General features: G+C 45.1%; 1 protein-coding gene across 10 annotated transcripts in view; it reads left to right on the top strand.

Annotated features, from left to right (window-relative positions):
- SLC44A3 (solute carrier family 44 member 3) overlaps positions 1–21,802 on the top strand; it is a 76,437-nt gene that overhangs the window by 16,617 nt on the left and 38,018 nt on the right. For all 10 annotated transcript variants that reach the window (XM_019032465.4, XM_019032349.4, XM_004026167.5 and 7 more), the window contains 4 exons: positions 2,420–2,580; positions 4,657–4,746; positions 6,745–6,869; positions 10,029–10,215. In XM_019032465.4, coding sequence (XP_018888010.3) covers positions 2,420–2,580; positions 4,657–4,746; positions 6,745–6,869; positions 10,029–10,215 — 563 coding nt within the window. The remainder of the gene's footprint in view (positions 1–2,419; positions 2,581–4,656; positions 4,747–6,744; positions 6,870–10,028; positions 10,216–21,802) is intronic.

The raw sequence follows: 21,802 nt of genomic DNA, 5'->3' as shown, positions 1-21,802 counted from the left end.
AAAACATAAACTGTCATGACCAAAGAGGAGACATGACAATAAAATGCCATGTGCTATCCTGAATTAGATCCTGGAATAGAAAAAGGATGTTACGGTGAAATCCAAATAAAGGCTGTAGTTTAGTTAGTAGTTTAGTGACAATGTTAAATCTTAATTTTCACAAATATACTGTGGTTATGTAAGACGTTTACATTAGGGGAATGTGAGTGAAGGATACACAGAGGAACCCTCTACCATCGTTACAATTTTTTTGTAACTCTAAAATTATTCAGAAATTTAAAGTTTACTTTTAAAAATGCTCTGCTTATCAACTTCCAACTCTTTTATGCTCTCAGCATGGATGTGGGTTTAAGAATAATCTAACCACTTTTCTCCCACCTCTTTTTTGGCATGCCCTGAATGGTGGAGTCTGGCGTCTCATTTTGGAGTAGAATTTTTATTATCTTTGAGCTCAGCCGCAAATTCCATTTAAACTTCCTATGATATTTACATATGCTAATAAAAGTCTCTAGAATGGTTTGCAAGAAACCAAAAATCATGGGTGCCTGTGAGGAAATGTACTTCAGTAGCTCAGGGACAAGGAAAGGCAATTTCTTGCTGTTTGGTCTCTTGTACCTTTTGGAATTTAAGCCATGTGAATGTATTTCCCCTTCAAAAATGTAATTACAAAAAACACCGTTTGTGTTACTCTTCTCTTGAACCACTATCCAGTGACTCAGGAACTGTTTCTGTAATATTGAGACTTCTGGAGAAAGATTCTTCCACGTGTTCTATGTTGTGCTTCATTAGAAGCTTGGGAAGTCATTTCTTTTCTTCAGGGCAATGAAATCTTTTAACATTTGGATTCTCCTTTGTTTCATTCTTATACATTGCACAAAATGATTGGTGATTGGGTTTTGAGCAGCTTTTTAGATAATTTGACACTTCTTTGGTTGGGATTATTTCCACCATTTGGGGTTCATGGAAAGAAAGGAGAACAGGACCCTGTGAAGGTATCAGTGGCCTCATGAAGATTCATTAGAATGCATATTTCTAGGCTTTTTTACATTTCAGGAAGAAGCTAAAAAAAGGTCAACTTTCTCATCTACCCAAGGCAGTTATCAACTGCAGCATCAATCACACATTTACTATCCATTTATTGAGCACCCACTGTTCATAGCAAGGCTCTCAAGCCTCATATGCCTTCCTAAACAGGACGGAATTAAGCTAATAGTGCCATTAACACAGCTTCTGTCTCATCCAGTTCACATCCCTAATAGTTCCTTACAGAAATAAAATTCTTTTGTTGGGGTTGGTAGTTTGTGTCTAAGAAGGGCTAAGACAGGAGAATAAAAAATGTGGTTCCCACTGGGCACAGTGGCTCATGCCTGTAATCCCAATACTTTGAGACATCAAGGCAGGTGGATCGCTTGAGCTCATGTTGCCCAGCCTGGGCAACATGGTGAAACTCTGTCTCTACAAAAAATGCAAAAATTAGCTGGGCGTGGTGGCACGTGCCTGTAGTCTCAGCTACTCAGGAGGCTGAGGTGGGAGAATAGCTTGAGCCCTGGAGGTAGAGGTTGCAGTGGCCCATGATCGAGCCACTGTACTCCAGCCTGGGTGACAGAGGCAGAACCTGTCTCAAAAAAAAAAAAAAAAAAAAAAAAAAGTGGTTACCCATAAATAAAATGTAGTATATGTACACATACCACAGAGTAGTATTTAGCCTTAAAAAAAAGAAGAGATCCTGCTATTTGCAACAACGTGGATGAACCAGAGGATATTATGTTAAGTGAAATAAACCAGGCACATAAGGGAAAATCCCATACATGATCCCACTTGTATGTGGAATCTAAAAAAGTCAAATTCATGGAAACAGAGAATAGAATTGTGGTTATCAGGGATGCGGGCAGGGGAAATGAGAGATGCTGGTCAAAGGATACAAGTTTCTGTTACGGAGGATGAATAAATTCTAGATATATAAAGTAGAGCATGGTGACTATAGTTCATAATACTGTATTGTATATTTGAAATTTGATACAACAGATCTTCAGTGTTCTCAAAATATAACTATGGGAATTTATGGATACGTTCATTAGCTTAACTGTAGCAATCACTTCACGAAGTTTATATATATCAAAACATCACATTGTACACCTTAAATATGTGCGATTTTTATTTTTAAAAATGTTGCTCCCCAAGTTTAGGTTTTTGGTTTCTGTGGGTTCCCATAATCAACTTCCTATTCAGAACATCAGCTAATCGATGTAGCAGAGCATACTTGCCTGGCTTTCTAAGGTGTGCTCTGCAAATGGCATGCTAGACCCCTCTCTATTACTATAGTTCTTAAGCTTTTTTGGTTATTGAGAATGTTAAATAAACATCTTTTAAAGATAAATGTTAAATAAACATTTTTGCCATCTTTTTTCTCTATTTTTAGCAAGTCATTTCCCTTATTTAACCGATGTGTCCCTCAAACACCTGAGTGCTACTCCCTATTTGCATCTGTTTTGATAAATGATGTTGACACCCTCCACCGAATTCTAAGTGGAATCATGTCGGGAAGAGATACAATCCTTGGCCTGTGTATCCTCGCATTAGGTAATTCTCAGTTAAGTTAATTTTAATAGTTGTTTATGGAATGCCAAAGTTCCTAGCATTTTATATGTTGTACAATGAAAATAAGCCTCTTGTTTTAAATATAAAACTCTGTATTTTTAATAGATATTTTCGGTGTTTCAGATTTAAGTGGGATGGGGGCAATATGAATAGAGGAGCGGCTGGCCCTCTGGCAGAAAGCCTCAGTGGGTAGGGTTGCCTTGATATACTGACCATGTTCTAGTGTCTGCTTCTCACTGGGGATGGGTATATAAAGCAGATTGCCAATTTGTGGATGGGACATGAAAAATACAACTGTCAGGGTGACCAGAAACCATGTCTTCTGGCCAAACATGCCTCCACCTGTAGGTGGATCAGAAAGCAGATCAGAAAGCTGCTTGGTGAGCAGGGCAAGGACATGTGTGCATCCATGTTAAATGGAGTCAGACTGCAAGGGCCTGCTGTATCCTGCTCCTCTAAGGGACATACCTGCTTTAGGTTGTAGACAGGTCAAGGCCTTAAGCCTTCTCTGGGCATTTCTGGAAGCAGCTACCCACTCTTGATCTTTTGAGTTCCCATTTTCTATGTTTCAGTTGGCTGAAATCAAGAGCCAACTTTCTCTTTGAACAGGTTAATACACTCTGCCCCTTTAGATAGTGGTAAGAGCCTATTGTCTCCTCGCTTTCCAGTGGCAGCCCGCAAACCTCTTGGTAGAGAGAAACTCTTTGGTCAGACATTAACATATTTCTAACAGTTAACAAATTGAGTTTTCCACAATTTCATTACTAAAAGGTTCCTAATTCCTGAATGCTTGGGGATATTTAACTAGTCACTATTATGACTTTCAGACTTCTTGCTTAGGCTGAAAATGACTTCAATTGACTCAAACAAGATGCTTTGACTCCCAAATACTGGCTTGGTTACAATATATAACAAAAAAACCTCAGGTTATTCCTGATATCTTATATAATGACCTAATGTCCCTGCAAGGACATTGTCATGTGCTTATTAGATTCATAATGGTATTAACAGCTGTCGTTTACTGAGCACTTACCATGTGCCAGGCATTGTACTTATTCTTCACTCATTAAAACCTCATCAGAATCCCAGTACCACTTATAGGAGACGAAACTGAGGCTTAGAGAGGTTTAGGATTTGGCCAGTGTTGCACACCTAGGAGAAGAGGTGGCAGAACTAAGACTCAACCCAGATCTGTGTGATCCCAAAACCCACCTTACTAAACATAACTCCGATCTAGATGCAATCCTGATTTCCTATGTCGAAAATAGTACATACAGGTTATTTCATGGTTAGGATCTTAAATTCTTCATTTTAAAGACATTATTAATCTTTCATATTTAATAAGAGTACCTTAGAACATGTAAAGTTAGAACTTTACATAAGCCCAGTATGAAGTCAAAAGATTTAAGTGTGATAAGAATTTTAAATGGTTCATTTGGACTTGTAAGAAAAAAAGATTTGGGCATTTGAGAACAATATTGCTATAAAATTTTTTTTTTCTTTCTTTTTTTTTATTGAGACAGAGTCTTGCTCTGTTGCCCAGGCTGGAGTACAGTGCCATGATCTTGGCTCACTGCCAACCTCTGCCACCCGGGTTCAAGCGATTCTTGTACCTCAACCTCCCGAGTAGCTGGGATTACAGGTGCCCGCCACCATGCCCGGCTAATTTTTGTATTTTTAGTAGAGATGGGGTTTTGCCAGGTTGGCCAGGCTGTTCTCGAACTCCTGACCTCGGGTGATCCACCCGCCTCGGCCTCCCAAAGTGCTGGGATTATAGGCGTGAGGCACCATGCCCGGCCAAATTTTTTTTATTTTTGAGAAGAATACTAGGACTTTCAGAGACAGGCTTACCACACTTGATTGAATGGTGCGTCAGAGACTGCCCCACGTATACCTTGTTATTTTTATTTAGTGTTTAGTAGATATCCCGAGATATTTAGAGATTGAATACAATCCTCAGCCGTCACTGTTCTGGAGGGTTTTGTCATCGCAGTGCTACCATCATCTCCCCTATCCTTTGTTGCTATTGAGGTTTATGTGTTTTGCTTAATTTTTCAGCCTTGTCTTTGGCCATGATGTTTACCTTCAGATTCATCACCACCCTTCTGGTTCACATTTTCATTTCATTGGTCATTTTGGGATTGTTGTGTAAGTATTTCTCTACTTGACTGATTTCTTTTCAATTAAATGAAAAGCCTTTCCATTAAGTACAGAACTTAAAAGTTGGCATTTTTAAGCTACATGGAGTCTTAAAGAGTATCTAGCCCCGTCACTTTACAAATGAGAAAACTTGGCCTCAGGGAGGACGATGGGAGTTGCTATGTCTCACAGACAGTGCAAAGTTAATGACCAATCTTTTTTTTCATGTCTTACAGACAGTGCAAAGTTAATGACCAATCTTTTTTTTCTTTTCTTTCTTTTCTTTTCTTTTTCTTTTTCCTTTTTTTTTTTTTTTTTTTCTGAGGCAGGCTCTCACTTTGTTGCCCAGGCTGGAGTGCAATGGCGCAAACGCAGCTCACTATAGCCTCAACCTCCTGGGCTCAAGCGATCCCCCTGTCTCAGCCCCCCAGGTAGCTGGAACTACAGGCACATGCCACTACACCCAGCTAATTTTTGTATTTTTTGTAGAGGTGGGGTTTTGCCATGTTGCCCAGGCTGGTCTCCAACTCCTGAGCTCAAGCGATCCGCCCACCTTGGCCTCCCAAAGTGCTGGGATTACAGGCATGAGTCACCACGTCCAGCCAAATCTGTTGTTTCTTCTGCTGTGCTATGCTGCCCCTGAGATGAGCTTTCCAATACCATGATCCTGTATCCATAATGTTAAAAGAGAATCCCAGTACCCACTGGGAGCATTTTAAAGGATTTCTTCTGAATGCGCACCTCACCCATTGGCGCGTGGGTGCCCACAGTTGTCATGCAAAGGCTCTGACCAGCCAGAAGACACACAGGCCTGCATGGAAGCAGAGTCCTGGAGACCCTGTATTGTGCCCATATTTCCCTCCCGGTTGCTGGATTGTGGATCTCACCAGTGGTTGTTGGGAAAGAGGTCTGAGGGACAAGGGCACGCAGGAGGCTCAAGGCAGCAGCCACTTACCAACTGGTGTGGGGTACAGTCAGGTGTCACTTAATGACAGGAAGGGATGTGTTCTGAGAAATGCATCACTCAGCAATTTCCTCATTGTGTGAACATCATAGGGTGCACTTACACAAACCTAGATGGTAGAGCCTACTACACACCCTGGCACATGGTATAAACTATTACTCCTAGACTACGAACCTACACAGCATGCTACTGTACAGAATACAGTTGGCAGCTGTAACAGAATGGTCAGTATTTGTGTATCTAAACACATCTAAATACAGAAAAGTACAGTATTATTAATCTCATGAACCACCATCATATATGCAGTCCGTTGTTGATCAAAATGTCATCATGCAGTGGATGACTATATTTTAATTTTTAAAAACTGATGTGATTGTCATGTTTCTTTCCCCTGAGTCATCAGCTTTGCCCTCAGCAACTCAGAGCCCTGTAGCCCTGTGTTGGAGGACAGGCACAATGACTTCTGAGGGATGTTTCTTCCTGTCCACTCCAACCTTCCTATAGTTACTGTGGATATGGCATAAGGTGGTATTTTGTACCTAAATATGGAGTACTTGCAATGTCAGGGCATCTTCCAAATGAGCTTCTGTGATTCCCACAGGCCGTGTAAATTTGCCTGGTTTTGTGGGTGAGCAGCCAATATCCAGGCTCCACAGGAATTATCACCACCAGAGCTTGTTTAAAACATTTAGACAGTGAGCTCTGGCATTGTCCCTCTCACCATCCTGTCCATGGGGTTTTCCTCCTGCTCGCATCCAGACCCAACCTGTGGGTTAGGTGCCTGTGTTCTGGGGTCACCATCCTGGGTCTCCCAAAACAAGCATCATCCCAGAACTTGTGGGTCCTCTATGGGTTGCCCTGGCTCTGCCCAGCTTCTCCAGAGGGCGGCAGTTGCTTGGGGGGTCCGAGTATTTGGGACCCACTGCCAGAGCAGTGCCACGCGGCCGGTGGGCAGTGGCTGGACTTCCTGTGTGATTCTGTGTGCTGGGGAAAGGTTATCTCATGGCGCGTGCCCTGAGCTCTGCTACTGTTCTCTTTTCTAGTTGTCTGCGGTGTTTTATGGTGGCTGTATTATGACTATACCAACGACCTCAGCATAGAATTGGACACAGAAAGGGAAAATATGAAGTGCGTGCTGGGGTTTGCTATCGTATCCACAGGCATCACGGTAAGAAATGCTCTTCTAGCAGTAGGTCAGGTAGCCAGCCAGGACTCTGAAATCCAAATCATTGAATTCTAGCCAAAAACAACTAGAATTTGTTTTTCTTTTGATTCAGAATGTGGCTTCTTTGGATTTGAGATACCTGTATAGGGATAATTCAAAACTCTCCAAAAATAAGAAAAAAAGGTTCTAGTTCTTCCCAAGTCATTTCTGCCACCTCCCAGAGACTACTGTGTTATCCTTGCTGTTGCACTGTTCTCAGCCCCAAGGGGCTACAAGGTGGGCATGGTGGGTGGGCGGAGGCAGGCTTACGGCGGTTCCCATTCCCTGTTTGTGAGGTGCGGCTCCCCTTTGCCGTGTATGCTCAGCTTCCGCTGCCCTCTAGCACACAGAGGCCTTTGTTTCCAAACCCGCTGGCCACTGGGTTATTTTGGTGTTCAGAGAACCTGCTGCCTCCTCAGTGAACTCTCTAGCTGAAAACAGGCTGACTTAGAATATTGAGGGAGCAGGTATTAGTTACTGGTGGTGGGTGGTTGGCAACCAAATGTCATTCAGGACCCTCTCCAGGGGCCGTTAGGAAGGCTCAAATCACAAGGCCCTGGGGCAGACCCCACACTGGCTTCAGGTCACCCAGAGTCGTCGTTGCTGGTGTGTTGGTTACTGACTGTTCTGTGGAGCAGCTGCAGCCAGGGGTTTCCACAAGCCCATTGAATCTTGCAGCAAATGCAGATTCTCACACCAACAAAATTCTCTCATACGAAATCCTTCTATTCTCATATTTGGTAGTTTTCACATTTTCTCCTTTCCACGGTGAGGTTTTGGGTTTGTGATCGTCACATAAAATGTGCCAGGGAGTAAGGGTACAATAAAGTAAAGCACCTGGTTGCTCTCGCCTCAGGCAGGGACCAGACCAGACACTCAACAGAGTCTGCAGAGGAGGCTGGAGATGAAAGGGCTTCCCCATTCCCCAGGCTGGGCATAGGGGAAGAGGAGCAGGGCTGGGGGCTGGGGAGGGTCCAGTTCCTCCGTCTACCCTCCACAGGGCTCCCTTTGTGTTTGTACACTGCACCGTTTATGCCACCCAGATTTCAGGGCCGGGGCAAGGTTAGGGAGAGGGGAGGCCATGTGAGCAGAGAGGCTGTTTTCACCTGGGTCCATGAGTTCTGCACAGGGGCTACTCTAGAAGGCAGAATTGAGTCCCAGCTCACCTCCCGTTCATTTGTTGTGAGTTCTTACCAATTCCCGGTTGCTAGATGAGCTAGTTCACTCATCCGCAGAAAAGCCCAGATGGAAGTTCCTCCTCAGCCTTTACAACTGAAGGGTCTCCTCTGGGTGTCTTGCGGGGCCTCTCCTGACACCCCTCCCTGCATGGTCAGGAGGCTGTGCTCCCAGATCCTGGAGCAGCTTCTGCACAGTTTATCCACTGTCATCTGACTGTCTTTCCTCCACTTGACTGTTGACGGCAGAAACGCTCCAGCACAGCTGGAAGAGAAAGAGCATCTCAGGCCAAGGGCACAGCATGCATGAGGTCACATGGGCAGGGGTGTGACTTGCAGGAAGTTCCCTTGATGGAAGCCTGAGATGCAGGTGCAGGGAGGGTCATGTCACAAAGGTCCTGGTCTGCAATGATGATAGGTTTGATCTTTCTCCAGAGGCACTGGGGCGCCGTAGATGGATTTTGAGCCGAGAAACACCATCTTTGTGTTTGCGCTTTACAAAGGTCCCCTTAGCTGTGGAGTGGAGGAGGGATTGAGGTGGGGCGGGGGGAGGGGGGTGGTCAGGGAGGTTAAATGCAGAAAGCTAATGAGGTTATTGGGGTCTAGAAGAAAGAGGCTGAGACTTGAGCTGTGGCATCAGCAGTGGAAACAGAGAGGAAAGGAAGGCATGAGAGGTACTGAGGAAACTGAACCAGAGGTGATTGAGACTGTACTGAGCACTTTGCCAGTCCTTGACCATAAGAATGGCCCTGCTCTCTAGGAGCCTAATCTAATGGGAAATTCAGATGAGAAAACATTTATAGAATATGTTAAATAGTACAATAGGGTAAGTGTGCAATAAAATGGGAGCACACAAGAGGGGAACCTAACTTACTCTTGGAAAGTCCAGAAAAATTAGGGCCACTGGAGGTAAAGAATACAGGGGGAAGAGGAGGTTCTAGTATGAAGATAATGAATTTGATTCAGGATAAATTGAGTTTGACATACTGTAGGACATCCACGGCCTTGTCAATAACTGATGTGCTTATTCTTCCAGCACCTAGAGGAAAGTGAGTCTGGAGGTTTTTATTTGGAGGTTGTCAGCATCTAGGAAGGATGCTGAAAGCACAGAGGAATAGGAGATACCCCTGGAAGATCTCAAGAAGCAGCAATTAAAGAAGTAGGAGAGCTAAAAGAAAGATCATGGAAGCCAAGGGAGGAAAATGTTTTGAGAAAAGAGGAGTGGACAAGGGATCTAATGCTATGCTGAAGTCAAGCAAGACCTGGAATGTTTCCATGGCATTTAACATTCAGGAGGTCACATGAAGTGACTTCAGAGAGAGCCGTTTCAACAGAGTGTTGGGGTCTGGATGTTTGTGGGTGGTTGAAGAATGAGTTGGGGTATGGAAATACAGATGATGGGTGTAGACAAGCCAAGAAGCTCGGCCACGAAAACAGTAGGAGACGGCAGTGGCTGGATGGGGATGGAGGGGTGCAGAATGGTTTGTTTCATTAATATGAGATTTGTAAATGTTTATATGCAGGGAGGGAAAGCTAGAAGAAGGCACAGAAGGTGGCTTTGAGTCTTTTTGCCTCATACTCATATTCCCTTGACTTTTGCAATATCTTGGGTTCTGTGGGATGTGGAGGGGAGGATATAAGACAGTTCCTTGACATTAGAAGACCTTATTTTCATTTTATCTTTTTCACTGACCAGACTACAAGGCCCTTTATGGAGGGACTGTGTCTTGTTCGCTATTATATCTATTAAGATCTATTCCAGGGACCAGCACTTACTAGATGCTCAGTTAGTGTTTGCGAATGCATCTGTAAAATTATAACAAAGTAGTGAGTAACTATCTTAAAAGAGCTGTTTGCTGAGATGTCATAATAATAGTAGGGCTTGCTTTAAGTTCTACCCAGTTCTCCATTATTTGGAAGTAATTTACTCAAATCCCTTTCTCACCAGGCAGTGCTGCTCGTCTTGATTTTTGTTCTCAGAAAGAGAATAAAATTGACAGTTGAGCTTTTCCAAATCACAAATAAAGCCATCAGCAGTGCTCCCTTCCTGCTGTTCCAGCCACTGTGGACATTTGCCATCCTCATTTTCTTCTGGGTCCTCTGGGTGGCTGTGCTGCTAAGCCTGGGAACTGCAGGTAAGGGACAGTGGGTGTGGGTTCCATCACCTTGGAGTCATACACAGAAGACCATTTTGGAACCACTGGCCTGTTTCTGTAGGCACCTAACCCCTCATTGAGCCAGAGGTGTCTGATGACAGCAGCGTTGGTGCTTGGGGCTCTGTCATGGGGAAAAGTGGGAAGTTCTTTTACCTCTTTTGTATTGGTTTTAAAGAAGCTGGGTTTGTGTTTCATGAGAGAATAAATTCAGTAAGGACTGAAAGCTCTAGGAAAAACTACAATATGAACAAAGGCCAACAGCAAGAATATTACCAGATGTCTCCAGGTATAAGTTTTATCCAAGGTAATTTGCCAACCCCTATCAAATCAGTAGGTGATAAAGAAGAACCCAGGAAAGACTCTATTAAAAATATATTGTGCAGCCGAGTGCTGTGGCTCATGCCTGTAATCCCAGCACTTTGGTAGGCCAAGGCAGGTAGACCACGAGGTCAGGAGTTTGAGACCAGCCTGACCAACATGGTGAAACCCCGTCTGTACTAAAAATACAAAAATTAGCTGGGCGTGGTGGCGTGCACCTGTAATCCCAGCTGCTGGGGAGGCTGAGGCAGGATAATTGCTTGAACCTGGGAGGTGGAGGTTGCAGTGAGCCAAGATTGCGCCACTGCACTCCATTCTGGGTGACAGAGCAAGACTCTGTCTCAAAAAAAAAAAAAAAAAAGTGTTATGCCCAGCAGAGCCAGTGTACATTTAAAGCAAACTCATAGTTCACATGCCTTGGTCCTGAAAAGACAAGATTCTCTCCTCCATCCTTTTTTCATATCCACACAGTGGTTCTTCACCAGGGCTATTCCTCAGAATCAGCTTTGGTGCTTTATTAAAATACAGTTATCTGGGCGCCAGCCTCAGAGATTCTGATTCACGTGGTTTGGGGTGGGACCTAGTATATGTTCTTGTAAAGCTCCATAACAGGGCAAGCATATTCTAAAGCAGCACTGTTCAGAGTGCAGTCTGAAGCCAGATAAGGAGCTTAGCTAGAATGGACGTCATTCCATTGCTTCCTTCATTGAGAAAGTTTTGCTATGGAAGAAACTGTCAGCTGAGAAACAATGTGCTTAGTGATGCAGTTGATCTACATCTGGCACAAGCTTTTTATCTTACTAACAATGTGAGGTCAGACAGCTTTTCTGGGGACCACACTTTGAGTGGCACTGTCCAGATCTTTTCTAACTCCTCTGTTTGATTTTCTTAAGGCCCAAATTCAGTACACATGGATGCAAGTACAAAAGAGTAAGTGGCTTCCTGATACTGTCACCAGACAGATAAGGACCACAGCTGATGTCAAATCAGCAAGGCTGATGCAGTTCCTTAACATTTTCTCAAGTTTATCTTGTCCCTTACTGGCTCCAGTCATATAAGTAAGAACAGCGCCATGTAATAGATTCTTAGTAAACTCAGTCCCCTTCCTTCTCCTCTGGAGCTAACTGAGGCCACAGTGTCAAGATCGTCAGCAGGCTGCCTGGAAGGCATGGCCCTTGGAGGCCTATGTTTCCACCTTCAGAGGTGCATAGGGGCAGTCTTCTACTGGGGGCTCCCTGGAAGCTCGCTGAAGGCCTGCAGTGAACTTCTGATAATTACCCAGGGAGGAACATTGGTCAAAGGGGTATAATCCCTCAGAATGAGGTTTGTCTGGAAGTGAAAGAAAACTCAAAACAACAGTGGCTAAAGTAGAATGTAAGGCAATTTCTCTGTCACACAGATGAAGTCCACACGGAGAGGATCCATGCCAGCCTAGTTCTCTAGCGCTCAAGGACTCAGGCACCCGCTTTCTTCTTCTGCAGCCTCTGCCCTTGCTTCCACCTCATAGTGAAAGGCTGCTCAGGCTCCCACTGCCATGTCTTATTCCGACCTTGAGGAGGGTGGCAGGGAGGAAAGCGATCATGCCCCTCCCAGAAGTCACAGGTGGCGCTTCCACCCACACCTCATCAGCCAGGTCCCAGTTACATAGCAGCGCTTATCTGCAAGGGACACCAGGAAATGTAGTTTCATTTTGGGCAGGCATGCACCAATCAGAGGTTCTATAACCAAGAAAAGAGGGGAGAATAGATATCGTGAGACAGGTGACGTCTCAGCATTGGATGGCCTTCCTCTAGCGAGCTTGAAGTGGGCTCAGCCCTGGTCAGAAGGGAGGGCAGTGGCCCCGGTGCATGAAGGGAAACAAGCCTTTGTTGAAAATGTCCTAGATTCTAATCTCTGTACTGGATGCTTTCTTATGTTCTGTCCCCCAGGCATCACAGTCCCCGTGTGATGTGGGTATTGTTATGTTCAAGTTACAGGCAGGAAAATTGAGGTTCTGAGGAAGTCATGTGCCGGAGGTCATACAGCTGGGAGGCATGACGTGCTGTGACTCTAGAGCTTTGGAATGGAGCCTGTGCTCTTTCCACTACCTTACACCTCCCTTGCATCTGGGATCCAAAGCTAGGAAATAAAAATAGGCCTCTTTAGGCCAGGCGCGGTGGCTCACGCCTGTAATCCCAGCACTTTGGGAGGCCGAGGTGGGCGGATCACGAGGTCATGAGATCGAGACCATCCTGGCTAACACGGTGAAACCCAGTCTCTACTAAAAATACAAAAAACTTAGCCGGGTGTGGTGGCAGGCGCCTAGAGTCCCAGCTACTCGGGAGGCTGAGGCAGGAGAATAGCATGAACCCGGGAGGCGGAGGGTGCAGTGAGCTGAGACTGCACCACTGCACTCCAGCCTGGGCGACAGAGTGAGACTCTGTCTCAAAAACAAAAAACAAAAAATTGGCCTCTTCAAGTTTGCTCAGGATGAAGCTGTATCGGGGACCACAGCAGTTGGCTGGTGGATGTGGGCTGTGCCCATAATGTGTCTGGGGCTGGAGGTTAACAGCTAGAGCCAGCTGGGGATGAGGTGTGATGGAGGTGGTGGCAGTGGCCCTGGGCAGCAGCACTGTAGGGCTTGAACCCTAGCGTCTAGAGAATCACCAGAGAAACAGTGAGGTCTTAGGAAATATGGCTCAGGACCAGTGAAGGACCCTCCTCTTCCCACCTCCTTAGGTGCAGCCGGCCCAGCCCGGGGGCCCCTTGTTGGCTGTGAATCTGGATAAGGGGAACTGTGTCTATGGCTAGACCCCATGATGTTTTGGAGCAGGGACGGTTTTAATTTAATTCAGAAGCATTTGCTGGGCACTGTGGGGATGAGGCGCTGAGCATGGCACTAGGGAGAGGTAGGGAACAGGATTGAGGTCGACTCTCTGCCCTCAGTACTTACAGTCAAGCAGGATGGTCCAACAATGAAACATGTGATCGCAGTGAAGGCTGATGGATGTGATGATCAGAGAAATCTGGGGAGCTATGGGAACACCAGAACAAGGCTGTAACCCACGCTGTGAGTCAGGGAGGGCTTCTTAGAGGGCAGGCTGGAAATTGCCAGGTCAGAAAATACAGAAAGAGGCAAAGGGGGATGCAGCAGGGGTCAAGACAGCACAAGGAGAGGACCTGGCCACAGAGGTCAAGGGAAGAGCCCAGGCCAGTGAAGTTAGAAAGGAACAAGCCCCAAGGCTGACTTGGGCATGAACTGCCAGCCTGTGCCCCTTAACTGCCAGCCTGTGCCCCTGCCTAGGCCTAGGTTGGGCCCAGGGCTTAGTAGCCTCCACTGCAAGAAAGACCTGGAGGTTATTCTTCAGGGCTGAAGGTAGCATGTCATTCTGCAGCCACCTGTCAGGATCACACAGTGAAGTGTGACAATTCACTTCAGTGCAAGCAGCAAACAGCGAGAACAGTAGAGGGGCCAGAAAGGAAACTGGGTGCCCCGGACCTATGGGAGGCATCTATGAGCAGGTCGATTTTAGGCTTTTCAGGAGAGAAGGTGCTACGCAGAGCCACCACCCACGCTCCCCACCCCGCTGGGGTCAGGCATCATAGAAACCAAATCACCCGTCCCCTCCTTCCACCTGCCTGTGGCCGACCCAGGTGCACAGGATCCCCTTTGTTCTCAGAGGCCTTTTCACCAGTGCCAGAGAGCCTGGCTCTGCGGCTGGGCAGATCAGCAGCTGCATCACTTTTTGATCTTCAGAAGATGCCCCAGCTAACACTTGAGAGGGACTCTGAGCCGCTTTCACCTCTTATGAAGAGGCGCCAGGTGATCGGGTGGCGAGCCCGCTGCACAGTGCCCGATTGTCTCATTCCACGTCCCACAGGCAGCTTCAGCGGGGACAGACACACTCTTCAGTTAGCGCCCAGTTTTGTGTGTGGGCGTCCTCGGTACATAAATAGTTGTTTGTTTGTTTTTGTGTTTTGTTTTTTGTTGGTTTTTGTTTGTTTGTTTTTCTTGAGACACGGCCTCAATCTGTTGCTCAGGCTCAAGTGTAGCATCAACCTCCCGGGCTCAAGCGATCCTCCCACCTCAGCCTCCCCAGTAGCTGGGGCTGCACGTGCCACTATGCCTAGCTAATTTTTGTATTTTTTTGTAGAGACAGGATTTTGCCGTGTTGCCCAGGTTGGTCTAGAAATCCTGGGCTCAAGCAATCTACCTGCTTTGGCCTCCCAAGGTTTTGGGATTATAGGCGTGAGCCACCCAAATAGTTGTGTCAGATGGTTGAATGAATACTATTTTTTACTGCATTAAAAAAAAATAGGAGTGAACTTGGGTTGATCATTTTTGCCCAGATGTGCTATTTTTCTAATGACTGTTAATCATTCTTTTGACTAGTTGACAAATTCTGACTTGTTTGGGGATTTTTTTTCAGCAGGTCATATCAAGCCCCCATCTTGCACCACCCAACAATGACATTTAGTAGTCCATTGGGATTTGTCTGGTACCAGCAATAAGACAGTAATTACTAAAATCCAATAGGAAAAAGTGAAAACTGTGGTAACCTTGGTAATCTGGTAGGTTGGAAAGAGCTCAGATGACCTGGTCACCTCCAGTGGTCATTAAGGTGGTCTGGAAGCTCCAGAGTCTGTACAGTAGAAGAGAACCATATTGGATTTTGGCAGGGAGTGGGCTTCCCGCGAGGTCTGCGCTGCAGTTAGAAGATTTAATCACAGGACTGCACACAGCATACACCGTGTACTTGGGATACACAAAGGGGTGAGCTTGGAAAGGAGGCAGCAGGGTCAGACAGAGAGTTTTCCATAAGTTTCCCATCAAATGACCTGGAACCCAGGCTGGCTCTGCCTCTGCTTCCTTTTTGCCATTTTTGCAATGGAAAACTGATGTAAGGTTGCCTCATAAGGATGTTAGGAGGCTGAGATGAGACAAGAGCTTTGCTTTGCAAATAAGGGACCATGTGTATTTTTTATGTTAGGAATTAATGTTGACCAAGGAACATCTAGTACCTTCAGCTCTGTAGTTTATTCTTTGCTTTCTCTGGCAGATTCAATAACACAATTTAGAAGAAAATTGTCTTTTTTTTAAGTTATCAGAGATCTAGAAGATAATTGAAGTTATTTTGCAAAAGCCTGCTAGTGGCCCAGTCTTGTTCTAGGAAAAGAGTAAAGGGAGGTTGCACGGGAGAGAGTTGAAACAGCTCCTACATTTCAGAAGTTCCTGGTCCCTTTGGGAAGGTGCAAAGGAAAGCAGTCTCCATGCACATCCCCATACCTTTGCTCCTGCTGGGATCTTCCTCTAGAATCCCCTCCCCTGCCCAACTCTCACCCCAACTCTCCCCCTAAACTGCTTCCCCAAACTAGTCATTCTTCAAGATTGGTTTGAGTATTATTATTCTTGGAAAATCTCCTATAAATTTCTCAGCCATACTTAGATATTTCTCCTCCATTTTTTTCCTTGCATATTTTATGTTCTTCATTCTTTCAACAACTATTTATCTCATGCCTGCCCTGTCAGCCCTGGAGTCACACTACATGCCCTGGGTACTTGAGATACAGCAGTGAACGAGACAGCATTTCTGCTCTCCAGGCCTGACATTCTACTGGGTGGGCATAGAGGCAGTGAATAAGGAAATATGCATCCCTTAGTGATAAATGCTATGAACAATAAAGCAGGATGTATTGTCATCCCACAAGAGGAAGAACACGTGAGGGCGAGGACCATGCCTTTTTGTTTCTGTGTCTCTTAGCTCAGTTCCATACCTGAAGGGATTCAGTTAGGGGTGCTGACCCAGGGAATAACATCACATCAGTGTCATGGTTGTGAAATGAGATGGATACATGAAGAACTCATATATTGCAGGCTGCCTGTCAACGAGATTTTCTTCTCTTTTTTCCTAATCCTCATGCTGCCAGAGCCGAAGCTGAAGCCAGTGAGAGACACAGGCAGGATGAATGTCAGCAGGCTGGGGCTGGCAGGACTCTTGGGCCAGTTTGCTGGACAAGGCCAAGTGCACAGAATGTGCTAGAAAGTAGAACCCCTCCAAATTAGGCCTGCTTCCCTTGGCGAATTATCCTGACCAGCTGGACTGCCTTCCATAAGGAACTGCCATCTATAACAATCATTATATCACCTTAGTCTTTTGAAATGCTTTAAAGCTTGCTAATAATATCCAGACTTACAGCTAACTGCACTATGAATATCTTTCAGATTATTTTGATGCTCTCAAGGAAGATCTCTAGAAAATTGTCTCCAAATCTCTTTAATAGAATATATTACTTGAGGAAGATATATCCATTCATTCATTCAATCAACAAATATTTATTGAATATTTACTGTGTGTCAGACCCTATTAAAAATGCTGGAGATACAGCTTTTCTTCCAATTTGGAGGGTAGAAGGAGACAGGCTTTAAATAAAGTAAGTCAGTCAATGTTATAGTACTTTAAAAGTTGATAAGTGGCATGGAGAAAAATTAAGCAGAAAGGACAAATAGGAAATGCATGAGGGGGCAGGGTGTCATTTTAAATTTGACGATCAGGGGTGCCTCACTGAGAAGGTGATGATGCAGAAAGATTTGAAGTAGGTGAGTGCAGAGCCATAAGACCATCTAAAGCAAGGGGAAACATCCCAGGCACAGAGGCTGGCAAGAGGCTGGAGTTCTAGGGCACAGCAAGGGAAGCCTATTCAGCGAGAGTGGAGTGGGCGAGGGAGAGCTTGGTTCAGAGGGGAGTCAGGGTGCACACAGTCAGATCCTGGGGCCTTTCTGGCCTTTGTAGGAACTTTGGCTTCTAACCTGAATTGGGAAGAAGTCTTTACAGGATTTTAAGCAGAATAAAATCTTGACCTGACTACATTTTAATAGCAGTGATTCAGTAAGAAGAGGACGGTGGCTTGGAATAGGTCATAATGGTGGAAGTGGCGTGACATATTGGATTCTGCATCTATTTTGAAGGTAGAGCAAATTGGATTTTCTGGTTACATGAAAGAAAGAGGAGTTGGAGAAGACTCTGAGGGATTTTGGCCTGAGCAACTGGAAGATAACTTTGCCATAAACTGATATATGGGGCAAGAATTTGAGTATAGCATTTTAGGAGTAGATCAGAAATTAATTTTTAGTTGCTTTAATTGAAATGTCTTTTAGACCACCAGATGGAGATGTCAAGTAGGCAGTTAGCTATCTGAGTCTGAAGTTAGTGGAGGAGGTCCTGGCTGGGATTCACATTTAGGAACTTGGGAACATATTAATAGTATTTAAAACCGTGAGATTAGAATGAATGTAGATAGAGAAGGGAAGAAATCCAAGGACTGTGCTTTGAGGCACTTCAGGATGCCCGGGAGATGAGGGAGAACAAACAGAGAAGACTGAAAGGGAGTGACCAGTGGGTCGAAGGAGAAAGGGTGGAGCGTGGGGCCCTGGAATGCAGGTGAAGGGTTTCACAGAGAAGTGCGTGGTCCAGTGTGGCAAGTGCTGCCGCTAAAGGAAGAACTGAGGATTGACCACTGAATGGTCATGATTGGAGTAGGTGAAGAGAAAGTGGGAGGAAAAGAATTGGAAAGAGTAAGTATAGACAATCTTGAGGAATTTCACTGTTAAAAGGAACAGAAATGGAGAGGAAGCTGGAAGAGGAAAGAGTCCACAGTAGATTTTTCTTAAAGATGGGAGATAGTTGAGAATGATTCAATAGAGAGAAAGATTTTGATGAAGAGGGTGAAAATTATTGAAGAGTTATGTTCACACAGGTTAGAAAGAATGGGATCTGGTGAAGTGTGGCCATAGGATCATGGGCCACTTATTAATATCATGTTCTGGGAGAGGACTCAGATTATGGACCTGTGTTGATAGCAGGTTAGGTGTGAGGTGGTCAGCACTAGCAGAGGTTTTCTGATTGCATCAGTTTTCTCAGTGAAACAGGAGGTAAGATCATTGGCTGAGAGTGAGGATGGGAAGGAAGCTCTTGAAGGTTGAAGGGGGAATTTATAAAACAGTTGGGCAGAAGAAAGGGAAACGAATGGACCAATATGGGAGCATGTAAGTTTCTGATAGTAACTCAGATGGTATCCTCTCTCTGATTTTTTTTTTTGCCTCATTTATTGTTCCCCCTAATAGCTGAGGTCCAGCATAATACCAGCATGGAGTAGATGCTCAATAAATGTGTAAGTTAATTTCAGAATTGGAATTCTATCTACCTATATCTCATTTATAGCTAACCCTGTGGGGCACTCACTGTAGCTGATCCTATTGCACTTACTATTCTAAGAGCCTTACCTGTTTATTATACTTAACTCATAACAGCTATGTGTATTGCACTAAAAGCCACAAGACAGGATGAGATCACCAAGGGTGTGAGAAGTAGGTATTACTATTCTCCGATTTCAAGTGATGAAGCAGATTTCAAAAAAAGTCCCACTATTTGCAGGAGGTTGCTTAGGGGACAGTGCAGAGATGTGACTCTCAGCCTGTGTGACTCTCAAGCCCAAGCCAGTAATCACTGTCCCAAGTTCATCTTGCCTACTCTCTTCTTCACCATCAGAGAGCTGTGGCCCACATTGCTTGTCACACATTTCAAAGCTGAGCCTGGAACCAAGCCTTCTCACAATTCAGTGTTCTTCCCACCACCATCCCCTGAGATCTGTCATATCTTGGGATCTACCCATAGTCTACCTTCCATTAACACCCATTAGCTACCCATGATAGTAGCTGTAGTGCCCAGTCCATAGAGACAAAGCAACTGTCATGTGATGAGGGGATCTTGCCTGCATTGACACAGCCATCCAGGAGAGGGCAGTCATGTGTGCCTAAGCACGTCTACCCCACCCACAGGCTCTGCAACCGCAGACTCCGAGCTAGATCCAACTTGTTTCCCGGCTTTCGCCCTGAAGCCAGAGCGCCCCTGAACGTTTGTCTAAAGCAATGGTTCTCAAGCCCCCCCCCCCCCCACCAGGTGACTTTTTGCCCCTGATATGGCATTTGGCAATGTGTGGACACATTTTTGGGTTGTCGTGGCTGTGGGAGGGGAGGGAGAGCTTCCTGGCATCTGTGTAGAGAGGCGAGGCTTGTTGCTAACACCGTTCAGTGCGCAGGAGAGCCCCAGCCCCAGCGAAGATCTGGTCCACAATGTCGGTGAGAAACCCTGCCCTAAAGGAAAGTCCTAAACAGCCCCAGGAACAAATAGAAGATGGCTTTGATAAGGATGTTCAGAAACAATAGTGATCACTCAAAAATAACTTGCAGGTTCTGCTTCTTTGGGGAATGCCAAATGCCATTCTTTGGAGGAATGCCAAATAATGTCTAAGCGGATCCTGACTCATCACTTCAGCTGCTCCCACCGCTGACTGTGCCAGGTTGGGAGGTGTGCGCATATGTGCACTTGACAGCACAGGGCAGCTGAGAGGAGAGTCTGGCCCCCATTAGCGTCCAGGTCCTGTAGGACATACTTACCTTTGTCTGTCTGAAGAAATCATCCTTCCTGTTCTGTGGAAATGTTCTCCGCCCGCAAACTATTCGTGATATTGTAAACCTAGTTTTGCAAAAGCATGATCTGTCGCTGATACTGCTGGGCCTTGTAGGAGGAGCAGGTACTTATTCCCTGGCTCAGAGCACTTCTCATATTCCAGAGTGGTTCTCAGAGTCCACTGACCTCATCTACCTAACAGGCATTCTGTCTGGGAGGGGCCACCTCCTCTGGAATTGGGAATGTTTCCTGAAGCATGCCCTGAATCACCCCATCTTAGAAAAGCATAGGCATTTATCCATGCCTTACCCAAAACAGAGATTGCCTCCAAGCCAAAGTGAGCCCAGCATTCATAAAACATTAACCTCTCTGTAAATCAGCTGCTCCACTGTTTCTTACAATGTAATTCTTGTTCAGCAGAACATAGGGCTTGGGAATTAAGATCAGCCTTAGTCAGTGGAATCAGTTTTTGATCTACAGCACGGATATCCTCCCCTTTCCTTCACACAGACCCCACTGTGAATATCTAAGGACTCCTGAATGACGAACCTAAAGTCAATTTGTAGCTATGACAGGAAATATGAAACAATCTCTAAATGTTCTTCAAGCTATAGGTTTCACCAAAGACCAGAGCACGCATCTTCTTCCCAGTAGTAGTTGTTTTAAAATCCATAGTGGGAAAAGATCTAAAAATCATATGCAGCCACAAAGCTGGGATTTGGATTTACCAGTGAATTTACCAGTGGATTTACCAGCAGAGTAAATTTGGATTTACCAGTGGATTTACCAGCAGAGCTAATTCAAGGACTTCTTTAGAGGAGAGAAAAGAAAGCAGGGTATAGCCACGTGAATGGCAAAAAGTTGTTATGGTGACCTTGCTGGCCTCAGTTGAAAGTAGTACTGTGCTCCTGAAATTTAATGATAGTAATAAACCATTATCACTTATGGCGCGATATGTCTATGGGTTGGGCACTATACCAAGTACTTTCCAAGTACTCTCACTCCGTGCTCAAAATACCACCAGGAAATAGATATTCTAGATAAGGAATCTAAAACTCCTCCAGGTATTCCAGATAAGGAATCTAAAACTCCAGGAAGCCAAATAACTTGTCCAGGGTTACCCACAAAGGGGTAAAGCTGGGATCTGAACCTGGGAAGGTTAACACTGAGGCCCAATAGATATTTTAAATGTGCTAAGAGAGTTTGCTCTTGAAATGAAATCTGAAATAGATCCTTTTGAGATAACGAAGACCCTTGTCTCTTTTATAAAGTTTAAATTTTTGGTGAAGTAGGATTCTATAATGTGATACGAAAAGCTTTGTGTGGTTTCATCAACATGCTGAGTTTGGTTTGCATCACAAAGTCATGTGGTAGGAAAACTATGGATTTTTAGAGTCCCATGTGTTTAGGTTTATATTCTCCTTCTACTAATTTTGAGCTCTGAGACTTTACAAAAGTTACTTGCCTCTTCTTCTTCTTCTTCTTTTTTTTTTTTTTTTTTTTTTGGAGACTGGAATCTTGCTCTGTCACCCAGGCTGGAGTGCAGTGGTGTGATCTCAGCTCACTCCTACCCTCGCCTCCCAGGTTCAAGAGATTCTCCTGTCTCAGCCTTCCGAATAGCTGGAACTACAGGTGCCTGCGACCATGCTTGGCTAATTTTTGTATTTTTAGTAGAGGTGGACTTTCACCATGTTGATCAGGCTGGTCTTGAACTCCTGACCTCAGGTGATCCGCCCACCTCAGCCTCCCAAAGTGCTGGGATTACAGGCATGAGCCACCACACCCAGCCTACTTGCCTCTTC

Source organism: Gorilla gorilla, chromosome 1, assembly GCF_029281585.2.
Source record: "Gorilla gorilla gorilla isolate KB3781 chromosome 1, NHGRI_mGorGor1-v2.1_pri, whole genome shotgun sequence".
NCBI classification, from domain to species: Eukaryota; Metazoa; Chordata; class Mammalia; order Primates; family Hominidae; genus Gorilla; species Gorilla gorilla.
This window is presented reverse-complemented; position numbering and strand designations above follow the sequence as displayed.